The sequence below is a fragment of the Dama dama genome, chromosome 5 (genome assembly GCF_033118175.1).
Source record: "Dama dama isolate Ldn47 chromosome 5, ASM3311817v1, whole genome shotgun sequence".
In the NCBI taxonomy this organism is placed as follows: domain Eukaryota; kingdom Metazoa; phylum Chordata; class Mammalia; order Artiodactyla; family Cervidae; genus Dama; species Dama dama.
Genome location: NC_083685.1, coordinates 92,236,190 through 92,261,107, shown reverse-complemented (window position 1 = coordinate 92,261,107; position 24,918 = coordinate 92,236,190). Strand labels below are relative to the sequence as shown.

Here is a 24,918-nt window from a genome sequence, read left to right as displayed (position 1 = left end):
ACTCTGTATAAGGGGCTCCAGCTTCATCCATCTCATTAGGACTGGTTCAAATGAATTCTTTTTAATGGCTGAGTAATATTCCATGGTGTATATGTACCACAGCTTCCTTATCCATTCATCTGCTGATGGGCATCTAGGTTGCTTAGGGGTGTTCTTTATTCAAATATTTCTTGGTTATTCTTGCACATGTTCTCTAATTCACGTAAACTTTAGAGAGAGTTTATGGAGTTCATTCAAAACATGTTGGAATTTCAATTAGAATTATATTGAATTTAGAGATCAATTTGGGGAAAGTTTACATGTTTACAATATTTAGTTTTTCAGCCATATTCTCCATTTATTTAGGGTTTTATGTCTTTCAGTAAAAGTTCGTGACTTTCTTCATATAGGTCTTGCATATTTCTTGTTAGGCCTAAAACTAGTCATTTTATAAGTTTAAAAAACTATTGTAAATAGTCCTCTTTTTCTATTACCATTTCTAATTGTTATTTGTTGACTTATAGAAATGCCATTTATTTCTGTGTGTTGATCTTGTATCCAGCCACCTTACCTCAACTGCTTTATTTTATATTTCAGTTGATTTTCTTAGTTTTTTTCAATAAATTACCAAATTGTTTAAAAATAGCAATAGTTATTTCTCTTCCTTTCCAATGTTAAAATCTTTTTTGAAGGTTTATATGTGAGCTGCCATTCTGGCCAGGACCAGAGCAGCAGATGTTAAACAGCACCAGATTGAGTGGACATGGTATTAACAATCCAAACAGGAGAAAATATGCTGAACAAACCACTCAAGGCCTGCAATAAGGAAGCAATGGATTTATAACACATAAAAGAAGGAAAGTGACAGACTCTTGGCTAGCAAGTGCTCCCTGCCCTTCATCTAACACTAATAATATGGAAAACGTTCCAAATCCTTCTCAGACCTCCACTAGGCAGCTCCATCAGGTTACCTGACAATGTAGGAATTTGCTCTGCCTGCAGGGCAAACGCATTATCAGCTGGCTCTTACCACAACAGTTCATTCAGTCTTTAGACTGACCTTTCAAGGTTCACGAGGTCAGTCACAGACAAATGGTGACACTCAGCTGCCACAGAAGCATGTGCCAGGATGCCTGGGGCTGAGGTTCTTTTTGCTATATATAATGAAGATTCCTCCCCAAATTAGACTTCTAAGTCTCTGTAATCAATCAGTTTTCTTTGCATTGTTCTTTTTTTCTAATTGAAGTATAGTCGATCTATAGTGTGTTAATCTCTGTTATACAGCAAAGTGGTTCAGTTATACATATATCTTTCTTTCTTTTTTATTTTCTTTTCCATTATGATCTATTCAGGCTATTGAATATAGTTCCCTGTTCTATACAGTAGGACCTTGCTGTTACCCATTCTATACATCATGGTTTGGATCTGCTTACCCAAACTCCCACTCCATCCCTGCCCCTCCCTCTCCCCCTTGGCAGCCACAGGTCTGTTCTCTCTATCTGTGAGTCTGTTTCTGTTTTGTAGATTTCATTTGTGTCATATTTTAGATTCCACACGTAAGTGATGTTGTCTCTTTCTGACTTCATTTAGTACGACAATACCTATGTCCATCTGTGTTGCTGCGAATGGCATGTTTCACTCTTTTTTACGGCTGAGTAATGCCCCATCGTATGTATGTAGCACATCTTCTTTATCCATTCATCAATTGATGGACATTTAGGTTGTTCCCATGTCTTGGCTATTGTGAATAATGCTGCTATGACCACAGGGGTGCATGTATCTTTTTGAATTATAGTTGTCTGCACTGTTCTTAGTTTCCAGCCATTTAGATTTTCACCTACAATCTTACTGAGCTGTAATTAACTCTTGGGGTTGAAATTGACTGTGCGTGGCCAAAGACACCACACACTTAGCTTAATAGGAATGCTTTTCCTTCGTTCATTTCTTAAGTACCAAGCACCTACATAATTGTAGTTTACTACACAGGTTAATAGAGCTCAGCCTATAAAGAGGAAAAGACTAGCTACTTAAATAGGAGCTTGGGTTTCTGTTGATATTATGATGCCACTTTAAAAACAGAAACTGAGAGTGTGAGTAAGGATGGGAATCTTAATACTTTTAAGGATAAAGTTACCAGAAAAGAAGAAGGCCCTGTCTAAGTTTGCATGCCAAGGTGCATCTTTGAACAAACCTGCTCTCACCCTCAGTTAAGAATTTCTTTAAAAACCAGTGAAAAGCCACTTTGAAAGATAATCTATAATAATTCAAATATAAAATCATTTCTGACATTAAAAATCAGGTTTGTGAAACTCAATATTGAAAATGCTTATGATAAGTGAAATATTAATATTCATAAACAAGCATGACCTCAGATATATAACATGCGCATATAAAGAAGCTGGGAGGAATTCTACAAAATTGTTAATAATCTGAGAGTAATATCTCAGTGATAGCATTATTTATGATTATTATTTTCCATATTGGGCATGGTTTACTTCTTAAAGTATTACTTTTATGATTAGAAAACTAAAAAAGACAAAGAAATTATCTGAGTTTAGTTAAATAGAGTAAGCAAAATCAACCTTTTATGGAATTACTGATGAGACATGAAGACACTGAAAATTGTTGATCTGCTGTTTTTTTTGTTTTTTGTTTTTTTTTGATCTGCTGTTTTTAAGAAGGCAGCTGAATTTGTTCACAGCTGGTTCTAACTCATTTCAAAGGTAATTTCCTTAATGGATCAACATTCTGGAATATTTTTTTAAGTTGACTACCTTTAGCTAGGTGTGGCCTTCTGCAAACAAGCAAATTTTTGCATTTATAAGCAAAGGAAATGCATATGTGAAAGGACTTTGAAAAATGTGAAGCAATACACAAAGGCAAGCACTATATAATCAGCTCTCTGTGTAAATTATGCTTTTTATTGACAGGGATCATTATCAGTGTGTGCAGAAGCAAAGACTTCCCTGTGGGGTGCAGCTGTGGCCTCTGTTTGCAGAAGCCATGTGCTTGAGTGTGACTGTGCTTCTCAGACTCACAGTTTGCTTTTGCAAACAGTCCAGGATGAAACTGAGGAAGCTGCAGTCTGGAAGCTGGCTCAGGCCAGGCATCTTCGACCTAATAGATGTTTATTGAGAAGCTTAACAGCAAGTTACTGTGCTGTGGGGATACCAAGAGAAAGAACAATTCCTGATTGCTGTGTTGCATATAGTTCACATGTATTTGTGAAAAGACCTTACCTAACTCACAGCCGCCCTGCGAGACAGGCGGAGAGGCACACCCATTTGCAGGGGAGAGCAGGTCGTTTTCTCCATGTCACACAGCTTCGGAGCAGCAGAGCCAGAAGGGGCACTCAGGTATCTCTAACCCTAACCCTGGTGCTGGGTGTCCCTCCTGCCCATCGGGAGCATTCAGTCTATAGGAGAAAATACAAACATAGGGATCCGTGAAAGGCCATATTGACCAGGTGTTCTTACTGAGTGCAAACAGTACAGGAGGGAAAAAAGAGGAAGGTGACTGACTTCCTCCTGGTCACACTCTGAGTCCTAAGACCAAGTTGCCACTTTTGCTGGTGGTAGCCTAAAGGGAGAGATGTTCCAATAATGGCAGTCACTTTCTCTCCCTTTGTCCACCTCATTTCATTTTTCTCTGCGTCTTACAGCCCTTTTCCTCTTGTTTGTCTGTTGTGAATTCCAATCTCTGGATCTGTATCTCTATGTCTGTTTTCCTGTGTGGAAGGCTGGAGCATGGCCTTTTTTATTCCCATTAACTGTTTCTATCTCAGTCTCCTCCGACGGATCTTCTTCCTGTGCTGTATCTTTCTTACCATGTCTCTTCCCATCAATTCTTTTCTCCGTTTATCCTCCTTCCTGTCCTGTCTCTGCTTCACCTGTCCCTAATGCAGAAAGGAAGTGTGGTTCTCAATAAAACAATTTGTATTTCAAAAGACTTTCATTTTCTTTGTTATGATTTTTAAAGTAGATGAGTGGATGGAGATCTCTAAGTTCTCTTTTGGCTCAGGAGCTCGATGTGAAGATGTTTCATGTGTGAATCTCAGTCTTTTTCCATTGTTTCCCCATCTATTTGCCATGAAGTGAGGGGACTGGATGCCATGATCTAAGTTTTTTTAATGTTGAGTTTTAAGCCAGCTTTTTCACTTTCCTCTTTCACCTTCATCAAGAGACTCTTTAGTTTTTCTTTGGTTTCTGCCCTAACGGTGGTGTGATCTGCATATCTGAGGCTATTGATATTTCTCCCAGCAATCTATTCACCTGAGTATTCTCAAAGTATTTTACAAGTAAATATGGAATTTTCAGTTTAAGGCTGGAGAAGCCAGGGAGCAGATATGGGGAGAGTCACGTATCTTACTTCCTGACGGTATCCAGCTTGGGATCTAAAGTGCTGGGAGAGGTGGGGACCAAGAAGCAGGATCAGTGGCAGAAGAAACCACTGAGAAATCCCACCACAGCCCTCCAAAACTGGAAGCTTTATTGATTCCCATTCAAGGGGTGTGATTCTGACTAGGTAAATAAGTCTTTTTTTTTGTTTTTCATTTATTTTTATTAGTTGGAGGCTAATTACTTTACAATATTGTAGTGGTTTTTGCCATACATTGACATGAATCAGCCATGGATTTACATGTGTTCCCCATCCCGATCCCCCCTCCCGCCTCCCTCGGTAAATAAGTCTTAACATCCAGTAACCCAAACCTCACTCCTGAAACCCACAAAGGAAGTATAATTAAAACCTCCTTAAATTTCTTCCCAACCCTATAGCACGAAGTAGTTGAAATCACACTGGAACATGAATCAGGAGTCCTGCGTCCTAATTTGAGTCTTGCCACTTCGTAGAGTGGCAATTCTATTTACCATTTGCACCTAAGTTTTCTTATCTATAAAATGAAAATAATATGCTTATCTACCTCCCTGGGTTGGTTATTTTGAGAACCAAGTCAGATAATACATGTAAAATGGTTTGAAAAATTATAGTTATATATAAATATAAAATGGTGTTAATAATGGCATCAGAGTCCATAAACTCCATCCCATATACTTCTATTTGTGGGTAAACAATTAGGAACAATGGTTACTAATCAAAAACCACATTGTGAAAAAGAATTACGTACTCTCTCCTTGCTTATCAAGTTTGATGGCAGAATAGTCATTAGGTACACTGACCTTGAAGGCAGAAAATACGTAAATCCCAGTGCTGCTACCAGCAGTCTGACCTTAGCGATATTTTAGTTGTTTTGGGTCTCATTTTGAAGACAGACACATACACACATACTCACTCACTCATGCTGAGTGAGGGTAATAGATTTTTCATGACGAACCAATGAGATAATACATGCAAAATGTTGGATCCAGTACCTGGCATATTGTGAGCACTCAATAAGCATTAGCTTTGAAAAGTATCACACATTTCTCGAGCATTTGCAATGTGCCAGGTGTAACTTAGGGAACAAAACAAAAAGATCCTGTTTTTTTGTTGTTGTTTGTTTTTTTTGGTCACACCACGCAGCTTGCGGGATTGTAGTTCTCCAAACAAGCGCTGAGTCCTAACCACTGGACAGACAGGAAATTCCCGACATGGTCCTATTTTGAAGAAAGAGCATACAAATAAAAACCAACATGCTTACTATGCAAATGCAAAGGCAGTTCAGAAAATGAACTTAGAAACCTGCCTGGAAGACAGATTCCTTCTTTCAGGAGGAATCGTTTGGCTCAAGACTTTTGAAGGGATAGTGGAAGTTTGTGTTAAAAAAAAATTTTTTTTGATGCTTTTTACTCAACTTTATCGTTTGCCCACAGGCATTTTTGGATCACTTGAAAAGCCAAGGCTCATGTTTATGCTTGTTGCCCTTCTGGTGATTCACCCTAAACATTTTAGCGACTTCACGAGCATGGTTTTTGAAGTTGATTTTACTGGTTATTTTCTCCGCATGAAACATCTGTTGTTTTGTTTTCCTTTCATAGACTCCTTAAGAGCCGTACAAACGACCTGTTGATTCGCATCACTTAAAAGTATTTCATCGTTGATGCAGGTTGCTGACCCCTTTAAGGAGAGACGGTGGCGAGGACTTATGACCACTTGTCCCTCTCTAGAAGAGCTGGAGGTGACTGGGATAAACGGGCAGGGAGTGGAAATTGCAGTGCAGAAGGATTTGCTGTTCTGGAGAGAATGGAAGGTTTACAGATAGCTGCAAATATGAATGTACAGATAGCCTTTTATTTGCCAGATACCTTGCTACCAAATGGATGTATCTTTCACATTTCTACCAAGTGTGTTGGTAGTGATTTGGGGAGTCAGAGATGTTGCCCTCCGTAGAAGAAATATCACACTTTTCTTTGGGTTTTCTGCTTTCTTGCTGCTGCTGCTGCTTATCGCTTCAGTCGTGTTCAACTCTGTGCAACCCTACGGACTGCAGCCTGCCAGGGTCCTCTGTCCCTGGGATTCTCTAGGCAGGAGGACTGGAGTGGGTTGCCATGCTGGCCTCCTGGGGATCTTCCTGACCCAGGGATCAAACCCAGATCTTCTGCACTGCAGGCAGACTCTCCTGCTGAGCCATGAGGGAAGCCCCCTTCTGCTTACTTACTGTTGGCTAAATCTCTCAGTTTAACTACATATAGGAAGATGTTGAAAGCTGTGTTTACTCTGTATCTGCTTCTACACCAGCAACTGCGATGTCAGAGAAAATTTAATTGGCATCCAACAGAAATAATCTGTTAGCTTATAAAAGTCATAGAATCTTAAAGATTTTGGGGCAGGAATGAACCTAAGAGGGTTTGTAATTCAGCCTCTTCAATTTCACAAATGAGCAAAGTGGCCCAGGGAGGCTGAGTCCATCTGTTCCAGAGTCCTCTGAGAGGGCTTTGGTCAACATTTTCCATGATGGTGATTTGAAGAGACCTATAGTACCTTTCGATTGCTGTAGACGTAAATGAATTGTCTTGCTCCCCTTTGTAAGTTGTGGAAGATACAGACCAAAGTAAAACTCTGGCAAATCCCAAGAGAAGAGAAGCCGGTAATACTGATGTTAATGTATCGGTGCTCTGTGTTTGGTGCTGAGTGAAAACAATTTGATTCACTCCACTCAGGTCCAGGGCATCTGATCCAAGAACTCTGAAATAAGGATGACATTATCAACAACAACAATAACAACAACAGTCACCAGGACGGGATGGTGTCTTGCCCCAAAGCCAAGAGACAGTACCGCAATACCACAGCAAGTCTGCGGCCGTGAGACCCCACCGGCCTGTGAGGTTTGAGAGAGGAACTGCTGGATTCAGGATTTCATGTTTCTCGGAGCGATGCTCCTCAGGAGAAAGTCGAGCAGTTGGCAGGACGTGGAAAAGCCATCTTTGGCCGGCAGAGAGACCATTTCCTTAAGAAGCCCACTTGGAAGCTAGAGTGCTTCATAGACAAGCCGCGCAGGCGGACGGCCACCAGCCCACCCGCCGTCTCCTCCCTTCGCCTGAGAGACGCCCACCGCCGGGCTCGCGCCGGGCCACGCCCCTGCCCCGCGGCTCTGGGGGTCCCGGCCCGGCGCCTTTTCCTACCTGGCTCTCTCGGGGGCTCCCCCACCCGCCGCTTGGCCCGGGGCTGGGGAGGGCAGGTGCGGGGTGGATCGTTGGCCGCGCGGGTCCCCGCGGGAGGGGCAGGCGTCCGCGGTGACGGAACAGAAGCCGCAAGAGCCTCGGCGCTGCCCCCACAGCCTCGGCCGGGCGGCGGCCGGTCGGGGGCGCAGCATCCGCGCGCTCAGGGCCCGGCGGGCAGTAGCTCTCGCCGGCCGACCGGCCGGGGAACCCGGGGCAGCCTCCGGCCCAGGGGCGGTGGCGGCGAAACCCCGCCCCGCCCAGCCGCCCGCGCCTATCGCGGCCCGCGGCCTGGTCACGCGGGGAGTGGCGCCGCGAGCTCCGGGCCATCGCCCGGCGGCGGCTAGAGTCGCGGCGGGCCGGGACGGGGGCGGAGGGCGGAGGGTAGAAATAGGGGCGGGCGGGCCGCGCCAGTCCCCGAGCCGCGCGCGCGGAGCCGACCGAGCCACGCCGAGGGCGCCGAGCGAGGCGGCCGAGCCCGAGCACCCATGCTGCTGCCGCTGGCCTGGGGCTCGCTCTTCTTCCCGGGGCTCTTCGGGGTCTGCACCTGGGGGCTGCGGCGCGCGCGGCCCGCCTGGACCCACCACGACTGCGTGATGATCAGCACCAGGTACGGGGCGAGCCCGCGCCGCCGCCCGGCTACCCGTCCCGGCCGCGCCCGCCCCGTGCCGAGCCCAGGGCGGAAAAGGGGGGCGACAGGAAGCGAGGGGGCTGCCTCCCGGGTCCTCGCCCCTCCGCGGCGCCGGCCGGAGCGCTCCGAGGACCCTGTGCGTCCTGCCCCAGAGGGAAGGAGGAAGACGGAGGTGGCTGGAGGCGGTTGCCGGGGAGGGGTGGGGGTGGCGAGAAGCGGGGGTCGGCTGCCCGCGCTGATGAGGACCGGAAGGAGCGTCTCCCGACCTCCGACATCTACCAGTGGCTTGGGGGGTCAGCAGCGGCCCTCGGTGCCCCGGCAGCCTGGGGAAAGTCAGGTTGCAGGGTTCTGGCTTCATGCTGTCCGTGGGGCTGGATTGAGGGCGCTCTTCACCACCCCACCCCACCCCGTTTCTCTTTTCTGCCGCTCGTTAGGCTGGTTTCTTCCGTGCAGGCTGTGTTGGCCACCGGGTCTGGGATCATCGTCATCCGCTCCTGCAGCGACGTGATCACCGACAGGTAACATCCAATGCGGATGCCGGTTGAAAGCTACACAAATCACAGCGCCGAACTCTTTCTAGGCTTCCACAGTTGAGTGGCTCACAGTCACTAGTTCTTTATCAGCGTAAGCCATCAGACAGCTGGTTAATGGGTGAAACTTGGGCACCATAATTAGTTCCCTCCTCTCCTCACCTCCTTCAGCATCGGCAGCTTAGAAATGCTAGAGAATGACATTTAGAGACTTGAGTATGATTTAAGGCGTGTTAGAGGACAGTGTGGTCTATCGACCCAAGGTCTTTATGAGATTGATATCTGTGAAAATTACTCAAAAGTAAAAGTAAGGCTTTTGATGCTTTTAAATGACCTCCTGGGGTCCTGCTCTGGACTCCAGGGCCAAGGTATGTCCAGTGTGGTTAGTAGAGCCCTCCTAAAGAAAGGAACAAACCCCTCATCCCTTTCCTTACAAATGCTGCTTTCTTCTTTCATCTGAAAGATGAAGGTGATTAAGAGTTTCCTGGAGCTTTTGGAAAACTGACTCCTGTGCGTGTTAGAGCTCAGTCCAGGGCTGGGGCAGCAAATGTGCATCCGGTAAAACATATCATAAAGACCTGGACTCTACTTTGTATAGTATTTAGACCTGTACAATGGTGGTTCCCACCATCTCACCTCCCACTTTTAAAGCCATCCTTTTCATTTGTTTCTCAGAATCACTCTTTCTTCCTCACAGATAAGTTGAAGAGCGACTGTCAAATGTGCAGGGAAAGTTAGTAGCCTGTCCTGATCCCTTTCTCATGGTGACTTGCTTAAAGTCTTGCTTTTTGCCTGTTGGGACTGGAATGGCAGGGGAGCCTGAGTGGGGTGTCTGACTCACTGTGGCCTGCAAATTCTGTGCCTGGATCTTACTTGAGATTTGTCCTGCCATCATGATGTTTGTGCTTTTCTTTTTTTGCCTCTTTTTAGACAAGACCAGCTATTGGCAACGCACTGTAGATGCTGAGAGAAGACAGGTCAAGTGACTTTGACTGCATACATCTAAGGCTAACAGCTTTTGCTTGGCTGGATTCAATATGTATTTTAATTGAGCATTTTCTGATGTTGCAGCAAGCTCCCTCACTCCAGTCTGTCAGGTCAAACTTGACACCTACCTCCTTTGCAGAGATAAAGGCGGATGCAGCCCCACAGTACTCCTGGGCAAGCTGCAGGGAGCTGCTACACGTTTCAGAAAAGAGGTCTGCACACGATTAACTTTCAGTTCTTTAGCCTTGTGTCTCAGGGGCTTGGGCATCTGAGTTTGGCTTTCAGGGTCCTTCTTTTGTGTAACTTTATCCCTTAGATTCATTCTCTGCTTTCAGAATGGAGACAGACACCACCCTCACCTTACAGGGATGTACAAGGATGCTCTAAAGGCACCTAGATCATCTGGCGGCAGGGAAAAAGCCTTCGAGGTTCATAGTCTGTTCATCCAAATATTTTTCTATCATATGCCCTTGAACTTTAGGCCTTCATATAGAATGTCTGTAGGTAGGAGGAGATGTCTATGAATCTTCCCAAATTATATGCAGAATGTGTGGGGCCAGGGCTTTCATCATCATCTTAAAGAGATCCAGATCCTTAAAAGGGCTGAGAGCCACAGCTCTAGGCAATTTCTCTATTTAAGCACTTACTTTTGTTTGTTTGTTTGTTTTGGCCATACTGTGAGGCTTGCTAGACCTTAGACCAGTGATCTGCCAGCAGAGACAGTGTAGAGTCCTAAACACAGGACCACCAGGGAATTCCCTAAGCACTTATATTTGGACAGTACTTTTTACATTTAAAAGGACTCTCAGGGCTCACCAGTGGCTCAGTGGTAAAGAATCTGCCTGCCAGTGCAGGAGACACAGGTTCAATCCCTGATCTGGGAAGATCCCACATGCTGCGGAGCAGCTGAACCCATGTACCACACTGTAGAGCCCGTGCTCTGGGGCCCGGGAGCTGCAACCACTGAAGTCCTCTAGCCCTAGAGCCCATGCTCCGAAACAACAGAACCATTGCGAAGAGTAGCCCCTGCTCACCACAACCGGAGAAAAGCCTGTGCAGCAATGACCCGCCACAGCCAAAAATAAATAAATATAACTTAAAAAATAAAAGAACTCTCATCAGGAATTTCCTGGAGGTCCAGTGGTTAGGACTGCACACGTTCACTGCCAAGGGCCCAGGTTCAATCCCTGGTTGGGGAACTAAGATCCCATACGCTATGGCGGTATGGCCAATAAATAAATAAAAGAACTCTCCTACTTTTGACTTTCTAATCTTCACAATGACTTTATCAGGGAAGTAAGACAAGGATTATTATCTTCATTTAATAAAAGAAGTAGTTAAGGTCCAGGCTATTGGTAGCTGAAATTATAATCCAGATTGCTTGCTAGTAAATCTTTGGGGAATTCTTCTGATAGCCACACTTTCTCATCTTACTGAATCGGTACTGTGTCCAAAATTTTAAAACCCTGGGCTCCACTCAAGGGGAGAGGTCAGTTATATTTCAGCTGAGCTTTTAGTAGCTCTTCATAGTTGTTTTAATTGAGATTGCTTCAAGAAAGCAGTGGACACCACAGATGGGCAGCAGAATAAATATTGCATCTTTTTTTACCTCAATGGAACTTGGCTGTTAATTGACCTGCATGAATATTAAATCTGCCATTACTTGTTTGCCTGTTTCACAGCTTACTCATTACTTAGTTTTGCTGTGGTTAAGTGTGGAATGATTCAGGAACCAGAATGTGAATGGCACTCTATCTATTCCCAATGTTGCCTGTTCAGTGGATGGGCTCCTTTGGTTAAGTCACCTGGGACAAAGGTAAAGATACAGATGTGAGGCCCTTGCGACACCATGTGTAGTCTCTGGGGTATCGAGTCCTAAACAAGCACTGCAGGCAATTCTGATGTTTGGGTAGTTTGAGCCACATAATAGTGAAATGTTTCATCTACCTAACACGTGGGTACTCCATTAAACTTAGCTGATTTGGTGAGTCTAATCCTTCTCCAGATAGTACATCATTTTAATGTTTTTTTTTCACGTATATTTTCTGTAGAATGGCTTTTCTGGGACCAAAATTTCTGAAATTATGTAGAGACTTCCCTTCAAATCTGCTCTGGGACAGTGATAATACTATCATTTTGACTCAGCAAATATTGATTCAACTCCTTTGGACAAGAAAATGGAACCCTGTCTTTTGTCTGGGTTCTCTTTGGGTATCTGTCCGATGTAAGGTAGTCCTTGAGATCTGGGCTCGTTTCCAGACACATTTTTCTTAATGAGTGGCAGAGTTCAGCTGTGCAGTTGTAAAGAAAATGGCCAGGGCTGCTTCCAGAAACTCCCTAGAGTGGGGCTGCAGACAGATGTAAGAGAGACTCAACTGCTGAGTAACAAGTGGAGTTAAACTAGAAATATTGGATTTGGGATGTAGGCTACCTTCCAAACCAGTTTCTTGGTGGGGCAATTGAATCATTGGTAGAGGTATCTACCTCAAAGTCAGCCTGTATCGCGAAGTACCAGAAAAGCCATTACAAATGAGTAGGCAAATAGTGATGGCAAGTCACCAAAACACAGGCTGCTGAGGGAATCCTTGCTTTCTAAGGCTTTGGCACTTATAAGTTTGCCCCGTAAATTTAAAGAAAGTTATTCACTCGCCCTGTCAGTTCCAGCATCTTCACTGTAAAGTATCTGGGGTCAAGACAGCTGATGAAGTACAAAGCCAAAGCAAATGTGTTTAAGTGGAGGCTGGCTGTGAACCTTCATAATTGATACCCATAATTACTTCCTGGACTGTGTATATGCTTTCTTTCAGGCACTGGCTTGCCCGAGAGTATGTCTGGTTTTTGATTCCCTACATGATCTATGACACCTACGCCATGTACCTCTGTGAATGGTATCGAGCCGGGGACCAGAGCAGCAGACATTCCCTCACCATTTTTCGAAACTTCCTAAGCAAAAACCGCCTCATGATCACACACCATGTGTTCATTCTGCTTGTTCTTGTGCCCATCGCCCAGGTAATGGCCTCCCGACAGCCACCAGGTCACTCGTTTCTCTTGTTGAACTGGGCACCCTGACCATCAGATTCCCCCTTTTCCTCTCCTTCGCTGCCTTACCCACCGCCCTCCTGCCAGCTGCTGCCACAGTGTAGGGAGGAATTACATCTGAAACTTCTGGTCGTCCTTACTGGTGATTCCCTAGCCCTCAAGGCTTCTCCAGCATTTGTCAAAGGTTCTGCCTTTAGTTCATTGAAGATTAAAAACCAGGGACTTCCCTGGTGATCCAGTGGCTAAAACTCCAAACTTCCAGTGGAGGGAGCCTGGGTTCGATCCCTGGTCAGGGAACTAGATCCCACATGCCACAGCTAAGACCTGGCATGGTAAAATAAATAAACATTTTTTTTTTAAAAAGATAAAAACCAATATACAACATAAAGACTGTTTAAAGAAATGAGAGTAGCTCCATCAACTGGTTATTTGCCCTAATAGTGCCCAGAGAGGGCTGTATACATTATTTTGATGTCACAAAAGCACAGACTCTCAAAACAAACAGCCTCTTAATTTCTTCCCAGATCTGCTTTCCACCCCCCATAAAAAAACTCACCCAACAAGGAAGAGAAATGGGAATGCAGAGGGGATAACGAGTCATTCCCGAGAACCTACCGGGTGACAGGTGTTTGGTTTAAAAACTCACAGCTTTCTAATAGTCATTAGAAATTATTAGAAATAATTAGACATGAGTTCCCTGGTTGCTCAGCGATAAAGTATCTGCCTGCAATGCAGGAGCCACAGGAGATGAGCGTTTGATCCCTGGGTTGGGAAGATCCCCTGGAGGAGGAAATGGCAATCCACTCCAGTATTCTTGCCTGGAGAATCCCATGGGCAGAGGAGCCTGGCGGGCTACAGTCCATGGGGTTGCAAGGAGTCAGACACAACTGAAGCGACTTAGCACACACGCAAGCAATCAGATGTGATCATTAGAGAACCTGTTAGCCTTCTATGGTAGATGAAGAAAGTGGGGCTCTGAGCGTTTCCATACCTCCCCTCGGTGGTATACTGTGCTGCTGTTGCACGCTGTGCTGCTTTCCTGAAAGGATAAGAGGAGAAGCAAGAGGGCGTGATTTTGACAAGCCTCTCTTGACTGTGTTGGGACCCTAATATCAAGCATGGGGCCTGGCACGCATTTTATGGAACTGATCTGGCTTCAGTGTCCTTGGCAGGACTAAGTGGACACCCAAAAGTGGGCTGCAGAGTTTCTTTTGGTTGGCACTGAAATTCAGAGCAAGCCCCGTGTGTGATGCAGTTGCCTCTGGACCCTGGGGATTCCGGGCGCTATGGAGGCCCCTCCAGTGTGAGCTGGTCTGCACTGGCCCATTGAGCACTTTCCCTCACCCCCCACCCCCACCCCCACATGGTTGCTCAGGGTTACCCTTTTGAATAGTCCCAGTTAAGAACCTTCCTTCCGGTGGTTCCTCAACCTCCATTACTTATTTCCTCTTTCCTCTTTTCCTCTGCAGAAGCTCAGGGGAGAGCTTGGGGACTTCTTTGTCGGCTGCATCTTCACAGCAGAACTGAGCACTCCATTTGTATCGCTGGGCAGAATTCTGATTCAGGCATGTATGGGTGGAGTGGCAGAAATAGTGCCAAGGGAACCGACTCTGCTTTTCCTTGGAGACTGGGGGTGGGGGTGGTTGGAGAAATCCCTTTAGTGCTACAAATAGTGGGGTAGGAGACCCCTGAACAGACTTAAAGTTCAGTTGGTCTTCCAAGTCAGGGGGGTGAAATTGTACATTTGATTTCACATTTGATCCAGTTCTTTATGGTGGCTCAGACAGTAAAGAATCTTCCTGCAATCCAGGAGACCCAGGTTTACTCCCTGGGTGGGGAAGATCCTCTGGAGAAGAAAATGGCTATTCACTCCAGTATTCTTGCCTGGAGAATTCCACGGACAGAGGAGCCTGGCGGGCTCCGTGGACTCACACAGTCAGACATGACTGAGTGACTTCCACTTTATATATAATTTTTCCTGGTCATAAATGTTTTTAAAATTATTTTTGGTTGCACTGGGTCTTCACTGGTGCTCTCGAGTTTTTTTCCTCTAGTTGCAGTGGTTGGGGGCTACTCATCCTTGTGTGTGGGCTCCTCATTGTCGCTTCTCTTGTTGCGGTGTGAGGATTCAGTAGTTGTGGCACATGGGCTTCGTTGCCCCGAGGCATGTGGAATCGTCCCAGACCAGGGATTGAGTCCGTGTCCCCTGCATTGGCCGGCGGATTCTTAACCACTGGCCCACCAGGGAAGTCCACAGATTTTCTAATCTGCTGTTTCTGGGCTCCTGTCAGCTGGGTGGCTTTCACATCTCTGCTGGAAAAAATCTGAGACTGTATGCATGTATCAATACAGCAGTACTTAATGATCTTTTCTACAAGTGTCAGAAAAGGAGACGCTTGACCTGTACATTGTGGGACTCGGGCTAGTCACAACCCGAAGGTGACCTTGCTTTCTCCTTCCCTCTTCTTTTGCAGCTAAAGCAGCAGCATACCCTGCTGTACAAGGTGAACGGAATCCTCACACTGACCACTTTCTTCTTGTGTCGGATCCTCCTTTTCCCCTTCATGTACTGGTCCTACGGCCGGCAGCAGGGACTGAGCCTGCTCCGAGTGCCCTTCCACATTCCTTTCCACTGCAATGTGGCCAATGCCTTCCTCATCGCTCCCCAGATCTACTGGTTCTCTCTGCTATGCAAAAAGGCAGCCCGGCTCTTTGATGTTCCTCCAGCCAAAAAGGACACTTGATGGCTCCCATGAGTCAGGCAGCGAGGCCGCTTCCGCTCAGTATTCCCTGGACCAAATTGCAAATTGTGTCTTGGGTGGCCTCAGCCTTTTGGATATTGTTCAGCAGATGGATTTGAGTTTTTCTAAACGATATTCAGTATCACCTCCCTCTTCTAACCTGCCCCTTTTGCAAAAGCACTTTTTCCCTTAGTAATAACTGTTGGATTCTGTCAGAGCTCCACTGGCAGCGAGGTGGTTTTAATGCAATGCCCAAGGATCCTTCTTTGGGTCTTACCTCCAGGGCTCTGGGAGGTAGAAACAGGGAGTGTGGAGAAAGGGGTACCAAGGTGCTAAGCAGCTGGGCATCTGCCTGGTCCTAATATTGGTGGCTCCCCACCTTTCCAACCACTCAGGGCAGTACCTAGACACTGGGCCAGCAGAAGCAAGTGATAACTTGGTTCTTTACATAATTTTTTGTAAATAATGTACATAATGTACATTATGTCATAATGTACATAATGCTGGCCTGGGAAAATCACTGTGGGTAGGTAGTTTTTTATTGTTTACTAAATAACCTGTTGGTCCTTTGCCTCATTCTCATCCATGTGCCAACATAAAATCCTGTCTACTGACTTCCAATCAGAAGTCTCTCTGGCAGGGTGCAGTAGGAGGCAGGGATGGGAGCCTGAAGCATCTGAGTAGGCAGGAAGGCCCATGGGTGAGCACCTCTGCAGGCTGATTTGGAAAGACCAATGTCAAACTTAGGAGCTTGTTGTCAACAGGTAAGATACTGTTCCCTTTTTAAGCACCCTTAAGCCCAGCTTCTCCCATATCCACACATACAGGATGCTCTTGTTAAAACTACAGGGGTAACACAAAATGATGACTGCTGAGCTATTCACTGGGTAACCCCACTCTTTGACACTCCTTTTCCTATGGGGTAGGATGGACTTCAGTATTCCAAACCGTGAGATGTCTCGTCTAGACGGCTTCCTAATAAGCCAGAGCTTGTGGTCCAAAGCTTGTTCCTCTGAGTTACCACCATTTAGCCACAGAAGGCTGGAGAGCAAGAGAGCAAGACAGCCCTGGCCCAAATATGTTCTGTGGACTGACTCCTACCTACCATTTGCAAATAGCATCCTCTGGTGCCAACACTAATTATTCCATAACAATAAGGAAGGATTTTAGAAACTGCTACCATGGAATTTCTCCCCAAGTGGTATCGAAAAACTAGATTTTTTTTTAAAAAGTGCCTTTAATTCATTGTTGTCTCAACTTTTAGAAGTACTGAATGTGTGACAGTGTCTCAAATTTTGACTATTTCAGTCTTTAATGGGTGCCGTTTAAAAAAAATGCTGTAATTTTTTTACCGTTTTGTTTACTATCAGTATATCTTTATTAATCACCCCTGTGGTGATTAAATTGCACTAATATTTTCCAACTTACTTCTCATTTGTGAAATACATTCATGCCGACTTCCAGTAAGTGACTATGTGTCTTTGTTTCTGGTCTGTGTTCTTATCAATGTAACTGGCAGAGGTGGGCTGTTGCGGAGAAAGGGGATATGTGAACACTTTTAGTCTCTAGGAGGGCCTCGCTCATACCTCACTCTAAAGTGTTTCTGTAATTCACAGGGCCAAGAGTTCTAGACTTCACGCCCAGTGGTCATGTAACTTTAGGCCCTTTCTTCTCTTCCTAGGTGAATCCCAACTAGGAGTCAGGAGGGTGGAAACCCGATTGTAGGCCACAGACAGAGCCAGCCCACTAACCTGAACCCGAACCTAAAGGTGCAGGAGGGAACCCGAATACTGCCTCACTATGTTGGGGAGTATGGATCTGTCCTTCCTTGCCTCCTAGTTAAACACCTCACCAGTCGTCCGACAACCTTAAATTTGCCTTTTCATGCTTCCACACACACCATCTTCTACTCCCACATGTTTTTCAAAACCATGACAACCCATCCTAGGCAGAGGATAATTGCACCCATCCTTTGAACACGTCTCTGCTGTGTTTACCAGTTTCAGTATAGCCCCTTTGGGATCCAGTGAATGGATGGAGGTAACACCGGGGGGGCAGAAGTTCTTGACTGAAGACACTCATTTTCCGGAGGTTACTGACCTAGCCCCCGAACACTTAATGTTCTTGGCTCAACCTCCTCCTCTTACAGTGGCTGCAGGCCTTGTGGGCACACAAATCACTTGGCCAACTGGTAGCAGAACAAGAGTCCTTTTCCTAGTTCCTGCCCTTTCCAAGACACCACAAAATGTCTCTTAAGAGTTTCAGTGCAAAAGAACGCATGTGCCTTGTAATCTGTCTACCTGAGTGTTTCACCTTTAGACTTCTTTCTAGGGAGAAGTGCAATGATGAACAAGTTCGCCCTAGCTAAGAGCTCAGGTCAAGGTGAGCCCAGTTTCAGAGTGTACTGAGGAGCCAAGACTGTTGAGAAACACTCAAAAGAGGCAAGGTCAAACTCAAGAGAATTTTATTACAACCTGTATGTTACAAATACCTAAGAAACTATTTTCTTTACACTGTTACTGTCTTATTTTGGGGCTTGTGTACAATTCCACATGACTGAAAAGTTTCTGCTTCTCTGCTCCAGTCCCCATTGAGCCCACCAAGTGGAGGCCCGGCTGTTTTCTGACCCACGGAGGTCAGAAGTTGCTTATCTTCTGCAGGAGGGTTTGGCGTCGCTCCTCAGGGCTGATGTTCTCGGCGATGGACTTTAAGAAGCGCTGCTCATTTACTTTCTGGAGCAAGGAGCTGACAGAAGGGTTGGTCTTGCTCAGCGTTTCGTAGCAGGTGAGGATCTCCAAGGCCAAGACATAGAGAGGTTCACAGACCTCCTGGGGGACCATGGCCATGATGTGCACAACATGACAGAACACCTGGGTGTAGAAAAACAGGGTTTCCTGGGTCAGGTCCTGCTCTTGTCCTTGGGCCCAAGGGCCAACTGACTGTATCAACCGAACGGAGTCCAGGAGATTGGTCAGACTGTTGCAGAGGAGCTTGACCACGTGGCTCCAGCCCTCCACGGGGAGCCAGTTACGGCAGCTCTGGCTGCAGAGAAACTGAAAAGCTCTAAGCAAGAGTACAGAGAGTTGGAGCTCCTGGGCAAAGGGCTTCAGGTTGAGCAGAGGAACGAACTGTATATACTCCAGGCTGTAGGGGACATGCAGGAGTTGCTTCTCCAACAATCTCCGGGTCAACTGGTGAAGGCACTGCCATTCCTGGGGGCTGCACCATGGCATGACCTGCACCAGGGCCACCAGGAAGCCCTTGCTGAACAACCTGACCTCCTCAGGGTTGCCCACATCCACCACCAGGAGGGCGAGCATCTGCTCAGAGATGCTGCTAGAGATGGAGGAGCACTCCATCCAGGCCAGGAGGCCTGTACCAGGCCCATACCCGGGGTGGGCCTGGGAGGTCCACTCGTCCTCAGAAAGCTTACAGATCTCAAAGAGCGTGGCTGGCACCTCACACTTGAAGTGGCCCTCAAAGAAGCTCTTCAGTCTCAGGCCCACAGTCCAGTCCAGTTGCTCCAGCTTCCGGTGGAGCCAGGACAGGGACTTGACCCAGGTGTCCGGGGAGAAGGTGTCGGCATTAGCTGAGACCACCTCACAGAGGAGCTCCAGGATGTGGATGGCCAGGTCCTTCCCATCCAGGGGGAGACAGCGCTTCTCCTTGGGGAGCTGCCAGTATTTGCTGAAGCCATCAAGGAGCTGGCACAGGCTGAAGATGAGCGGGAACGGAGAGCAGGACTGCAGCCAGTATTCCTCCAGGTTTGTGCTCCCTTCCAGAGTCTGGATGAAGATCCTCAGACTGAGGTCCACCTCTTTGACTTCCAGCATTAAGAAAGGCAGGACGAACTCCTTTAGCACCTCATCTGGCTCAAGCAGAGCAGCAACTGGAATCCCTTGGGGCTTTGTAGGACTTACCAGGCAGCTCAGGAGCTCCAGAAACTGCTTCTCCTCCCGGGGTGTCGAGAGCTTGGTCCAGACCGTTTCTTTGAGACAGGACACCACGAATGTGGTGGAGCGGTCGGGCCCCTGCTCTTCCGTGAACCGGAGGGCGGGGAAGGCAGTGAGAATCTGAGCCAGGAACTTGTGGGTGCCAAAGTTGACCACAGCCATGCTGCACACTTTCTTCACCGTGATCTCCGGGTGCAGGATGACCAGGCGGGCCACAGAAGCAACAGCCTTAGCCAAGCCCTGTTCAGAGGCGCTCTGTGAGAGCTGGTTGAAAGTTGTGTTGAGGTCCTCCTGAAAGCCCTCCAAGTGAGCTAACAATTTCTCGGAGAGGCCCTTGCGCCCCCAGGAGAGCAGGACCCCAGAGAGGACTTTGTTTTTATCTGGCAGCGAGAGGTGTGCGTAACACTCCAGGATCAAGTCGACCACCTGTTTGATCTGAGGTTCGGAGACGGCCCTGTCTGTCGTGCCGACTTCCATCACCGTCTCCAGCAGCTTTAACACCAGGCCCGGCTCTCGGAAGAGAGCCCGGTTGTTGAGCAGGCACGAAAGCCACTCGTCCGAGAAGGCCCACTTCCTCTCGGAGGCGAAGATGTAGCACATCTCCATGTGGCGGTCCATCTTCTGCTCGATGATGGCCATGGCGATGGAGGCGGTGATGTTCTGCTCGCTGCCCTTGCTCCTCACCACCCTGTTCGTCTTCCTCAGGAAGTCCCCCACGCACTCTGCCAGCTCAGAGACCACCTGCCTCTCCTCCTTGGCCAGGCTGGTGGTGTCCAGGTAGAGCTTCAGGTTCTGGCTGAAGGAGGTCAGGCTGTCGCAGAGCCGGAAGCTGTCGTAGCTGGTCCCCTGGTTGCTGCTGAGCAAGGCCTGCAGCTCCTCCCCCCACTCCTGCAGCAGGCTGCGCAGGAACTCGAAGCCCACGAAGATGGTCTCACTCGGCAGCCTGGCCAGGGAGGTCAGGCTGATGTCCCGCTCCGCCTCCTTCACCTTCTCTGCCAGTGCCTGCTGGTGATATGGGTTCTGGGTGTCCGAGTTCCACACGGAGATCACCGTGGCCAGCTTGTCCAGGTACACAGTCGCGGACACTTCCTGGGGATCCTCCTCCATCAGCGCAAACACGGTCAGCATGTCAGCCAAGTTGGCTAAGGTGCAGCACTTCATCCCGGGGCACAGGATCCTGTCTTGGATTTGTTTCAGCCCCGTGAGCAGCATGGCCAGCAGGGGCATGGTTGGACACACATCTGGATCAGACTTGAACCTCTTCGGGGGGTGAGAGAAGTCATCGGAGGAGGACAGGTACTTGTGGGCCATTGTCCGGAACTGGGAGAGCAGGGGGTCCTGCTGATTGCCCTTGTGCTTCATCATTTCCCACCAGACGTCGAGGAAGAAGGCCACATCCTTGGAAGAAGTGTCGATGGTCATGTGCTCCAAAAAGCGCTCTAGTTCTGCACGGCAGACAGTGGTGGGCAGGGCCATCAGGAGTTGGATAAAGAGTCCAGAGGCTTCCAGTGACTTGAGCAGCTCAAAGAGGACTGTGTGATTGATGGTGGGGATCATGTTGCCCACAGAGAAGAACACATCTTCCTGCCAGCGGGTTTCCATGTCGGAAGGGATGATGGGGTAGGGCTCTAGCACCTTGGCCCAGATGATGATCAGCGCTTTCTTCTTCCAGGCAAAGGGCTGGGAGCAGGCTGTGGCAGAGGAGATCTCCCTCAGAGCCTCCACAATGGGCCGCCCAACGTGCTCCCAGTCAGACTTGGTCAGTTCAGCCAGTGCTTTGGGGCGGAACAGCTGCTCGGCCAGCAAGAAGCCCCCGTGCAGGATAGTCATTTCCTCACAGATATTCAAAGGTCCTGTGAAGACAGAAGTCCAACAGGATAGAACATGATGAAAAATTTTCCCGAACAGTAAGCAGAGGTTAGAGAGAGACAGCAGTTGGTTGGTGGGCTGTCATGATTAGGGGTACAGATGATAGGGTTCTGAATGAGATCGGTGGGAGCAGGGAAAAAGGGGTGGCTCCAGGAGCTGCTGCAGACCTGGAGTCAAAGGATTTACCTGAGGAATCAAAAAGGACTCCCAGCTCTCTAGGGGCTTCCCTGGTGGCTCAGTGATAAAGAATCTGCCCTCTAATGCAGGAGACCTGGGTTCAATCCCTCAGTCAGGAAGAGTCCCTGGAGAAGGAAATGGCAACCCACTCCAGTATTCTTGCCTGGGAAATCCCATGGACAGAGAAGCCTGGCAGGCTTATAGTCCAGTGGGGGTCACAAGAGTCGGACATGACTTAGCGATTAACTGACAACAACAAAGCTCTCTAGCCTGCAACTGGGAAGACAACAGGCACCGCTGGACACAGGGGACACAAGAATTGGGCTGGGAGGGAACACTGGTCAGTTTTGGTCATTTGGAGTTTGAAGGAAGAACATTAAAGTAGAGATGTCCTCTGGCAATGGGAACAGGGGGCTGGAAAGTCAGCCTTGAAAGGTAACTCAAGGAATCTGCCTGGAGGTGAGGCCCTCCAGCAAAGGATGGACCAGCAGAGGCTTTGGGGAGGAAGTGTTGAGAGAGAGAGAGAGAGAGAGAGAGAAAGAAAACACAAGGACAGGACCAAACTACAGCAGCCACCAAGTATGTACTGCAGGACACGACATTGAGCTTCTAAGTAACAAAAAAGACTAGGAGGGGGCATGGACCAGGGCTGTGGGTACAGCAGCACTCAGACAAGTCCAGCCTCCTTACTTTTCTCTAAAAATCTTGTCTTGCAAATGGATCTCAAATGGTCTGCCTTTTGAGGAAATAATTCAATTCCTACAACTTTTTCCATCAGAGAATAAGCTGCTAAGGGTCCTGGTTTCTTTTGTAGAAACCAAGAGGAAAATAGATAAAAAAGACTGCACTTGATTCAGAAGAGTCCTTCCTTCAGTGAGCCATGAGTCGACATAGATTTAGCAAGGAAGGGGATGTTTAGACAGACATGTATTAAATCCTAGCTCAGCCATTCAAAAGCGGTGTCATCTTGGACAGATTACTTCTCTGAGCTTCCCTTCTGCATATGTGGGGATAATACAGACTGCACATTATAACTGTGAGGGTCAAATATTAACAGTATATACTAGTCAAGCCCTTGGCATTGGGTCTGTGCCCACTGTTGGCTCCCAAACCCATCTCTCAGGGCTGCTGAGGGTTAAATAAGATATAGCTACAATAAGTCCGACATGACTGAGTGACTGAACAACAATAAGACAGGACAGAGTCTGAGACCTCCCTGGTGATTGAGTGGTTATAACTCCAGGCTTCCAATGCAGAGGGCCAGGCAGGGTTCAATCCCTGGTCAGGCAACTAGATCCCACATGCCGCAACTAAAAGATCTCCCATGTCACGACTAAGACTGGGTGCAACCAAAAAACGAAAAAACCCTGATGAGGTGCTTGATGAACTCTGGTTCCCCCAAACCTTTCCACCGTTGGCAGAACTAAAATCTTGCCCCTATTCTTTCCCTTCCTCCAGCTCAGAAACATGAGACAGAGCTCTCGAAGGTGTATTTCCTTTGGTTGAGAAACTAAATCACTGTACAAACACTGCTCACTCTTCAATATTCCTGACTTCTCCCCTCTCTCTCAGGGCCAGTCCCTCGTGCCCCCAAAGATACAGCTTCTCTATCTTCATGGGCCAGGGTTCTATCCTGCCCTTTCCATTAGGAGCGTAAATACACTGTTTTCTGCTGCAATCCACTTGTTCGCGAGGGCACGCCACCTGGCTGCCCAGTGGCAGAGGCAGACTCCCAGGAAGAGCTGGGTTGCTGAGGAGTCTCCCTGGGGGTTCTGGGCCTTCTTTCTGGCTCAGGCTGCTCTGCCAGGGCCCCCAAATAGGCTCCCTTCTGACTCTGTACATTTAATTTTATTGCACTATCCACTCAGTTGAGATGTTTGGAACCAGAGACTCACCGTCCAGGGACATTTGTGCTACCTGAAGGAGTAAGTCCCAGAAGCAGTTAATAGCTGGGCAAATCCCAAGTGTTTTATCACTTATGGTTAACTGGTGCTTGTGAGTGCCCACTCCTTATGTTGATTAAGTGCTTACTCTGTACCAGGCACTGTGCTGGTTGGTATGCATATAAGATCTCTTTTGATGGTGACATCAACCTTTTGAGGACCATTCCTGTTTCAGACATGAGAACGTTAAGACTCAGAAGCAATTTGCGCAGGATGTCGGAACTCCAAAGCGGTGGGGCTGGGAGAGAGATCACCTCAGCTTCAGGCTCCAAACTCTTCCAACTCTACCCTCTACCACGGAGGAGCTGGCTGGGGGCAGGGTCCAGAATATTCCTCTACAGCCTCCTAACACTGGCACACCTTTGGAAGCCTCACCCCAGCCCTTCCAGGACAGCCTCCAGGTCTCAGTCCCTTAAGAGCACGTCTGGCGGGAGGTGGGGTGGCGCTGGGCAAGCAGCTGCAAATTTATACCAGGTCCCCACTCCCTTCTCCCAGACCTGGCCTCTCAGTATTCAAGAGGCACGTGCCACCTCGGCTGCTGCAACCGGCGCCCACAACTGCTGGTCTGAAAAACGCTAGTCCCGCGCAAAGGCACCAGGCTCGACCCTGTACACACGTGACCTCAGTGAAAAGTTGCCCAAACTCTGGTGAAACGGATACGGTAGCATCTCCTTCTATCCACGAGCACCTCAAGAGAGTCAGATACTTGCTCAAGAACTCAACAGACGTTCAATGAATGAGACTGTTAGGGATCCAAGCGGATTCTCCCAGGCGCTCCGGGAGACCGGCCTTTTCCAAAACACGTGCCCGAACCTGACAACTCTCGGGAACGTAAACTTCTCATCCGCTGGGCCCTTCACGTGGAAAGGGGCCCGGAGCTGGCCAGAGGCGGGCGGAGGAGTAGTTGGCTAGAGCCCGACCTCCCGACCCCCGGTCTCCAGGACACCCTCGCCTTCCCAACTCCCTCCCCGGCCCAGAGGTCTCCCTGAGCCCAGGCCCGCTCAGCACTGCCTGGTCACCGGTTGTGGGACCGCGGCCCACGTGGGCCCGGGCCTGGGAAGCCGAGCACCCACCTAGGTCCATGGCGGCGACTCCGGCGGCGGCGCGGACCGCCCCCCCGCTCCGCGCTGAGAGGACGACGTCAGCGTCACGACACAATGGGCGGCCCCGGGGGGGCGGGACAATAGGCCGTGCCTCGGCCCCCGCTCGCAGTCTCAGCTCGGGATCCGGGCGGTACAGACCCGGCCTCCGCCGCCCCGCGCGCACGCGCGGTCCCAGCTAACCGCCGGCGGCGTCAGGACCGCCAGGCCCACAGCGCCCCCTATCGGCCGGAGCCCTCCCACCAACGAACAGGCAGGTACCCGGGCCCCGCCCCCAAAGGACCGCCCACTACCCCCACCCAAGTCCCCGCCGCGCGCAGCCAGGAGTCAGTGCAACCCCCGTTTCCTGGGTTCCAGTTGGTCCTTCCCGT

At 48.4% G+C, this 24,918-nt stretch overlaps 2 protein-coding genes across 8 annotated transcripts; one reads left to right on the top strand and one right to left on the bottom strand.

Annotated features, from left to right (window-relative positions):
• Positions 1-7,994: 7,994 nt before the first annotated feature.
• TLCD3A (TLC domain containing 3A) lies at positions 7,995-16,968 on the top strand. Of its 7 annotated transcripts, XM_061143023.1 has the most exons (5): positions 7,995-8,184; positions 8,640-8,723; positions 12,530-12,734; positions 14,234-14,329; positions 15,239-16,968. In XM_061143023.1, exons 1-5 carry the CDS (start codon positions 8,063-8,065, stop codon positions 15,506-15,508), a joined length of 777 nt encoding a protein of 258 aa, XP_060999006.1. In that variant the 5' UTR covers positions 7,995-8,062; the 3' UTR covers positions 15,509-16,968. The 7 variants fall into 7 exon arrangements, 6 of the variants coding, with proteins under 6 accessions (XP_060999006.1, XP_060999008.1, XP_060999011.1 ...); XR_009692955.1 differs by lacking the exons at positions 14,234-14,329; positions 15,239-16,968 and adding an exon at positions 9,807-9,934 and having other exon boundaries at positions 12,530-12,605; XM_061143025.1 differs by lacking the exons at positions 14,234-14,329; positions 15,239-16,968 and adding an exon at positions 9,862-9,934 and having other exon boundaries at positions 12,530-12,728.
• Positions 16,969-17,952: 984 nt separating this feature from the next.
• Positions 17,953-24,663, bottom strand: GEMIN4 (gem nuclear organelle associated protein 4). The gene is made up of 2 exons (XM_061143022.1): positions 24,521-24,663; positions 17,953-21,311 (listed from the first exon to the last, which is right to left on the bottom strand). The coding sequence occupies exons 1-2, from the start codon at positions 24,528-24,530 to the stop codon at positions 18,142-18,144; spliced, it is 3,180 nt and encodes a 1,059-aa protein (XP_060999005.1). The 5' UTR covers positions 24,531-24,663; the 3' UTR covers positions 17,953-18,141.
• Positions 24,664-24,918: the final 255 nt, after the last annotated feature.